This window comes from Prosopis cineraria, unplaced genomic scaffold, assembly GCF_029017545.1.
Source record: "Prosopis cineraria cultivar Desert tree isolate PC_DT_omini unplaced genomic scaffold, ASM2901754v1 PC349, whole genome shotgun sequence".
Lineage (NCBI taxonomy): Eukaryota > Viridiplantae > Streptophyta > Magnoliopsida > Fabales > Fabaceae > Prosopis > Prosopis cineraria.
This window is the reverse complement of record NW_026555676.1, coordinates 44,786-52,579: the sequence shown is the minus strand read 5'-3', so window position 1 is coordinate 52,579 and position 7,794 is coordinate 44,786. Positions and strand designations below refer to the sequence as shown.

Genomic DNA, 7,794 nt, shown 5'->3' with positions numbered 1-7,794 from the left:
TTGCAAATTCGTATAGCAGACGATTGCTATAAGTTGGAATTTTGCAAGAACTAGTCCATTAGAGGGAGGTTCTGCAGCAAGAAGAAATGTTGATGGAGAAGGTTTAACAACCAGAGACAGTAATCAAAATATTGGATTGGAAGTGGAGAATATATAACCATGGACAAATCTCGAGACGTCTCTGTCACCCATAGATATCGGACATTGCCTATATGTAAGTACTTACACATGGTGATGGCAAATTATTCCCACGTTAAAGCTATTTTTTATAAAACTACAATTTCATGCTTTATTTATATGATATATATGCAGCATTTTGCGCCTTGTCTTATTTTTTTTATTGTTTAAAATTGTTTTGGTTGGCACCTTATGGATAGATTATATATCTTCAATAATATATTGGAAAATTAATACTTATATCGCTTTTCAAGGAAAATGCTTTGAGTTTTTCATCCATGCAAATCGAAGCACTGAATTGTGTGACTCGTGGCTTGGCTAGACTCCATTTAAAATAGTGAGCTCTCATTCAGGTTCATATGCATATGGAATATACTATAATCGGATCGTTTTATTTTTAATAAACAAATAAATAACCATATGTAGCTTTTCATGGACGATGTAAACCCTCTCATTATTTTCAAGATCGCAAGAACTTTCTCAAACCCAACGCCCACCTGGAGAAGAAAATGCACAGGGACATGTAGGGCCAATTGGGCCATTTAGGCTAATCCACAGAGGCCTCGGAAAATTCATCTATATGTCTTTAACCAACCAATGGGCGTTTGATCGAATTGGAAAGGATTACGGTTGGCATTTTTTAGGGTGAGTGTTCAAACCCTAGAAAGTGATAGACATAATAATTAATACAGCTTCAAAGAGATCATTTCATTAGTATCTCGTTATCACTGTAAGGTTTTCTTGGGAGGGTCTAGATTAGTCTGAGGTGGGTAATGAACCCAAGATATCCCAGATACCGAATGATTTATAAAAAATATGTCTTTAATCATTCATATAGAAGAAAGTGAAAACAAAAACAAAAGAAGTGAGTACCATCATTCTAGTCTTGCAACTAAGAAATTGATTATGAACCGTTTGTTTTAACTTATTTTATAAAAAAATATTTATTTTTCAAGAAGTTATTTTGTGAATTTTTTTATGTTTGATTAAACTTTTAAAAACAATCAAAATCCAAAAAAATAGTATATTTTTAATTATTTTAAGAAGTTATTTTAAGTTGGTTTTGAAATAATCAATGCGATAGATAGATGTGAGAAAGTGTTAAAAAAAAGACGGAATGCACAAGATATTATAAAAAATTTAAAATATATATAATAAATTATATTTTATAAAAAAATCAAAACCATAAAATTAAAAATAACTAACTAATAACTATTTTTATTATTGTAACTAAACATAAAATAAATGTTTGTTTTTATAAAATTTGTACAAAATAAATTCTTTTTATAAAATCTCTAAACTAATTAAAAATCATTAATTTTTAATCTTAAACAAACGGCCCATATCTATTAAAATTAATCACTTAGCAGCACATGAAAAGTTTTGAAGTAAGCAACTAAGCACTGTTTAGGTCCATTTGAAAGGCAATAAGTCTAATGTTTACGATATATTTTGCAAGTAATTAATTACAATTAAGTTGTTAAGAATATCTCACTAACATAGCAGCACAACACGAACAAAGTTAACACAACAAAAAGTAGTTGACCAAACAGTCAACGGGAAACAGCTTACAGTTACTACAACAACTAATCAAACCCTTTCGCTTCGTCTTGCCTTTTGCCATGATTTCACTCTGATATATATTTTTTCTTGTTTTTTTTTTAATTACCCGCCGGTGTCACTTTAATATTTATTGAAATGAGAAAGCAGGAAAGCAGGAAAATCATAAGACGAATCTATTTGCCAGCACTAACGATAACAAACATTAATGTTCAATTTGTTTTTCTTTTTATGAAAGTTAATGTTCAATAATGTTCCTCGCAAAAAGTCATTGTACTATTTCGTACATACAGCCCACGTTCTCTTATCTCTCCCAGCTCGAATCACTATCGTCATATCAGTAGACAGTAACTTGGAATCCACATCATCCAGGGGAAAAAAAGAAAAGAAAAGAAAGAAAAAAACTCGGGATATAACTTGAGTGAGATTAGTGAATTGCATGCAAAATAGTTATGCATTTTATATTTATCTTTTATTATTAGTATTCACATTTAATTTCTCAAACTTTAGAAATTCAATTTTAAATAATCCAGTTCAAAACATTAATTATTGATGAGATAACTGCAAACTACATCAAAAAAGAAAAGAAACCAGACAAAATCTGTATATGCAACACACACTAACTTAACTTTATTACCTAGCGTGCTATGTACGAAAGCCACAGTCTCACAAATGGTCCCTCATTGAAGAGCGAAAGCGTTTACTCTCATTTATGTCAGTATGATTGGAAGATATATGAAATTTCAAGGAAATTAAACCAAACAAAGGAATATCAATGATGATTTGCACAAATGGCGCCCTTCCTAGTCTGTACCGTATATGTATGGTTCCCCTCAAGGTCTCACGCAAGGATACAGCACCCAATGTATACAGATTAGAGGATTAAGCTATATATGAACATGAGATAGTTGAGAGCAAATACCAAATCAGAATGTCCATGTCAAGCTTGCAGGAGACAAAAAGCCTTCACCGTTACCACCTCTGGTTTTGTTGCTTTTGGTTGCTATGCTTCTGGGCAAGGCCCTTTGAAGGTAAAGGAGGTACCAATACCAGTAGGGGTAGTTCTTGATCTAAAACTCGTCAGTAGGAATTTTGGCTATGGCGCTGCATGCGAATGGCACATCATGACTTTTATAAACGTTGTCCTCATTATCAAACAAGGCTTGATCTTCGAACTAGGGATTCTGAGAATGATGTCGTTAGAGCAGCATCCGCAGGTAATACATTTGTTTTTAATCTATTTAAGTCTTAAATGTTACCTAAACTTTCAACAAGCTTGCATATGCAGCTTTTGATTTGATGAAGAATGAAAGGTCCATGCAATTATTGGACTCAAAGGTGTGGGACAAACAAGGTTTGTAATAGAACTTGGGAGCAAACTTCACGTGCCCATCATCTCGTTCTCAGCCACAAGCCCGTCCCTTCTCCAACACGAAGCAATTTTTCATAAGGACAGCACAAGATGATTACCCACAAGTGAAGGCGATAGCTGCCATTGTTGAAGCTTACGGATGGCGTGAAATTATCCTAATCTATGAAGACAACGAATACGGCAACGGTATGATTCCACATCTCACAGACCGCTTGGAAAAAGTTAACTCGCGAGTGCCTTACAGAACGCATCATCAATCAAATTCTAAGGAATCTGAAATTTTAGAAGAGCTGAAAACGCTAAATCAAAGTCGACCAAGAATATTTCTAGTTCACATGACTAGTGATCTTGGGTCTAAATTTTTCTTAGTTGTGAACAAGGCTAGGATGATGACCGAAGGCTATGGGTGGATAGTCACTGAAGGGCTATCTAATAAGTTAGACCCTTTGAGTTTAGAAGTGATGGATTCTATGCAAGGTGTTCTCGGGGGGTGAGGCGAAGATGGAGAACTCCAAAAGGCTTAGAGGTTTCACAAGTAGATGGAAGGAAGCTTTGTCAATTGAAAAGGGCATTGAGTCTTGTCCCTTAACCTGTTTGGACTTTGGGCTTATGACACAGTTGGGGCGTTAGCCATGGTAGTAGAGTCTGAATTTTGCAAATTCTAATGAAGATGTGACACTTGTCAACAGAATCTTGCATACTAAATTCGAAGGCCTCTCTGGGGATTTCAATTTGAGTGGGAGTACAACTCATGCCTTGAGGGCTTGAAATATTTCAATGTGGTGGGACACAGAGAGAGAGAGAGTCATTGGATATTGGAATCTACAGAAAGGACTATTCCATGACAATCAAAGTGAGAAAGGGAAATTGATGCAACCAATATGGCCAGGGGACACGGTAAATCAACCGACCAAGTTGAGAATTGGGGTCCCTGTAAGAACAAAGGGTTTTTGTTGAATTTTTGAAAGTGGAGAGGCAATCTTCAAAAGGTCCACCAAAATTCTGTGGCTTCGCTATTGATGTGTTTCTTGAAGTGGTCAAAGCGTTACCATTTCCTTTTCCATATGAGTTTCTCCCATTCCAGAAACCGAATGGAGAGACAAAAGGGTCCTATGATGAGCTAATTCTACAAAATTGAAAAGGGGCAAGTTTCATTTACGCTTAAAATAATATCTTTGGTTCCGTATATTACTGTAAGCTATTTTACAGATGATATATTAGTTTTTTTTAAAAAAAATTACTGGCAAGTATATGATGTGTGTCGGAGACGTAACTATTGTAGCTAGCCCTTGTTGAACATGTTGACTTTACGTTGCCATTTTCAGAATCTAGTGTGTCAATGGTAGTTTCTATGAAGCACGAAGAGAGACCAAACATGCGGATCTTCTTAAGGCCTTAGAGTCCAAGTCTTTGGCTAGCCACAGGTATATAGCATTCATCATCACAGGTACCATTATATGGCTTCATGAACGCCGATCAAACATACAGTTTCAGGGCTCTCCACAGCAACAACTCAGCATGATGTTTTGGTTTTCTTTTTCTACCTTGGTCTTTGCTCACAGTAATTAGACATCCTCTTAATCTCATACAGTCTCTTGCCTTTTAGGCGGACAACCACATTCATCTCTAAGTATTACTATGTTTAATGTTGACAGAGGAGAGATTAGTGAACAACTGGTCATGTTTTGTGCTAATCATATGGATATTTGTGGTGCTGATCATAACACAAAGTTACACAGCGAGTTTAGCTTCCATGTTAACGATACAAAGATTACAGCTTGAGTTCATGGATGTGAAAGAGATACTGAAGAATAATTACTGTGTGGGGTATCAAGGGAATCCTTTGTCAAAAGGCTTCTAAGAGATCAGTTGGGATTTAAGGATGAAAAGTTGAAGGCTTACGATATGCCTGAAGAATATGATCAAGCTCTCTCTAGTGGTGAGGTCGCTGCTATCTTTAATGAAATCCCTTATCTAAAGCTCTTCCTCTCCAAATATGGTTCTAAGTATGCTATGGTTGGACTGACCTATAAAACTGATGGATTAGGCTTTGTGAGTTCCTCTCTCTCTCTCTCTCTCTCTATATATATATATATAGCTTAAATACAATTGTTACGAAAATTAACAGACCAAAAAATAAGTAAGCATTCAATTCTAACGTGGAGGTCTATGTTACATGGTCAGGCATTCCCACTAAAATCTCCTCTAGTGTCCTACTTTTTGAGGGAAATCCTTAATGTGATTGAAGATAAAGAAAAGTTTCAAAAGATTATGAACAGGTACTTTTCAGGAGGAATCGTATCTGAAGATGAAAGGGAGTCAATTCCAAATAGTCCAAGTCTTACTATGTCTAGCTTTGGAGGACTTTTCATCATCACCGGGGTCACTTCAGGGATTTCACTTCTATTCTATTTCTTGAAGTCAGGATACTCTCAGTCAGAAGAAAGATTGTTTGGTTATTGCAGTTAAAGGCTCAAATAGTGAATTGCTTTGATCGAAATAATGACTACTCTCTAAATAGAAGTGATTCAAGAATATTCCCCGCAAGTAATTCTGTAGATGGAGATGGAGAAAGCATCCTTGCCACTGATAATGTTGCTCCGAATGAAGAGGACCATATGGTTTCTTCAGAGCATAGTGATGATTTTACCCATAGGCATTAAAGAGCATCGTATCATTGAGTATCAAACTGAACAATGATGTAAAACCTTTTTTGGTTATGGAATGTCTTAGATATGCACTTTCCTGGATCAAAATGGCGGAATTAAATAGCATATGTGAAAGCTGTCTCATCAATGTAGCAGGCTCTGGTTTTGGATCTCTAGAAAATTCAAGGTGCACAAATAACTCGATAAAGGCTGATATTTTGGACTTCCTATCTTTTTTCCAGTAGGTCAATCATGTGTAGCTAGCTTCAAAGTTGGAATTTTTGGACTTTTGTCCAACTCTTCCAGTAGGCGCATATTGATCTAGTTTTCTATCTTATTTTATTTCATTTTATGTAATTTTAATTGTTCATGTATTTTGACCATTATCAAAATAAAAAAAATAAAGATGTGTTCTTTTTTGGCTGCTAAGTTTTCGCTCCAAATGTTTTTTTATCTGAAGCTTTTAACAAGGCACATTACCAAATAATGAATATTCTAAGATATGAGTTAATTATGAATGTAAAGCATTTTAATTATGTGAAAATGTCTATCCCACTATTATCTTTTTTTGAAGCTTAAAAGTTATGACTATTATGAATTGAAGGTCATAATTTTAGATATGATTCTTATATTTTATCTTTTCAACTCAAAATGTAATTTATAATTTATTCTTTTAATACTCTTTTTCTTATTGTACTCTCTTTCTTTATTTTACAATTTTTTTTGGGTGCAATCTCCTATTTTTATTAGGATAAGAGTTAAATGTTTAGATTTATATATTTAATATACTTTTATCCAATCAAATTAAAATGAATAAATTTAATATATTAATAATAAGATTTTTTTATGAAATAAATAATTTATAGAAGATCTGTATGCCTTGATTTAATTGAAAATAAGTATTTTATTTAAGGTAAATATACAAATTTTTGGCATGAGTAGTGGAGGTTCTTGTAACTTAAATAGGTAGTTGGGGTTTGAATCTCTTAACACTTGTGCATGTACCTCAGGATACATTATTTGTTGTCGGCGTAACCCACCTCTTATACTTAAAAATATATTAGGTTAAAGGTCTATTTGTATCTATAAACTTTTTTTCAAAGAGTGTTGGCACTTTATACTAATGAGTGGAGCAATTTTTTTTTCCTAAACTATTTTTTAAGGAGTAAAAAATTCCTTTAATTAGTCAATAGTTAATTTTGTCAATTTTCAACCATGTTTTTTGGTAGTAATTTTTTCCTGAACACTTTTTCTAAAAGTGCTGGATAACATGAAGCTTTGTTGAAATAAAATTTAATAAATATTATTAAAATATTAATATTTTAATATTAAATAATTTAAATATTATTATTTATAAATATTCATCCAAAATTTATAAACTATTTTTTAAATATTAACAACTCAAACTAGTTTTTCAAACATTATAAATGACTTATAATTTTTTATATATGAATTATATTTTAATATTGATTAAGTTCTTTAAATCTTTTAAGCCTATATTTTTTTCAATTAATGATATTCTTTCAAAATATTGTACTACCCAAATTTAATATTTTATTATTTTATAAATTTGTTTTTAAAATAAAGGGAATGAATCACCAAATTAATGAAGGAATTTTTTCCTTCATCTATTCATTATTCTCTTGTTAAGTAACTTTTTTTGTATCACATTAATGTGGCATGATATATCTTTCAAATAAGCATTTTTTTTTTTGCATGTTGGTCTTGATCTTTCATGTTTATTATTTTACTCCTACATTACAGTGTACAAACAATATTAAATTCAAATGATACAATATTTTGAAAGAATATTGTTAGTTGAACAAAAAAAAATTAAAAAGAATAACCTAAAAAAATTAAGAAACTTAATCAATATTAAAAAGTATAATAGATGCATAAAAATTTAAGAGTCATCTATAAATTTTTAAAAAGTAGTTTGAGTTGTTAATATTTAAAAAATAATTTATAAATTTATAAATAATACCAAATATTTAAAAATAATAATATTAAAAATATTAAATATTAAAAATTTAAAAT

At 32.2% G+C, this 7,794-nt stretch overlaps 1 protein-coding gene across 1 annotated transcript; it reads left to right on the top strand.

Annotated features, from left to right (window-relative positions):
• Positions 1 to 2,528: 2,528 nt before the first annotated feature.
• Positions 2,529 to 5,772, top strand: LOC129296550 (glutamate receptor 2.7-like). The gene is made up of 7 exons (XM_054935131.1): positions 2,529 to 2,575; positions 2,690 to 2,954; positions 3,103 to 3,599; positions 4,456 to 4,533; positions 4,945 to 5,161; positions 5,294 to 5,491; positions 5,575 to 5,772. The coding sequence occupies exons 1-7, from the start codon at positions 2,529 to 2,531 to the stop codon at positions 5,770 to 5,772; spliced, it is 1,500 nt and encodes a 499-aa protein (XP_054791106.1).
• Positions 5,773 to 7,794: the final 2,022 nt, after the last annotated feature.

What these genes read in the sequence shown, in the direction of transcription:
- LOC129296550 (XM_054935131.1), top strand. Translation starts at nt 2,529, where the DNA reads ATGGCGCCCTTCCTAGTCTGTACCGTATATGTATGGTTCCCCTCAAG. An exon ending in AAGTCTTTGGCTAGCCACAG is followed by an intron (nt 4,534 to 4,944) that starts GTATATAGCATT and finishes TGGGGTATCAAG; the next exon opens with GGAATCCTTTGTCAAAAGGC. An exon ending in AAACTGATGGATTAGGCTTT is followed by an intron (nt 5,162 to 5,293) that starts GTGAGTTCCTCT and finishes TTACATGGTCAG; the next exon opens with GCATTCCCACTAAAATCTCC.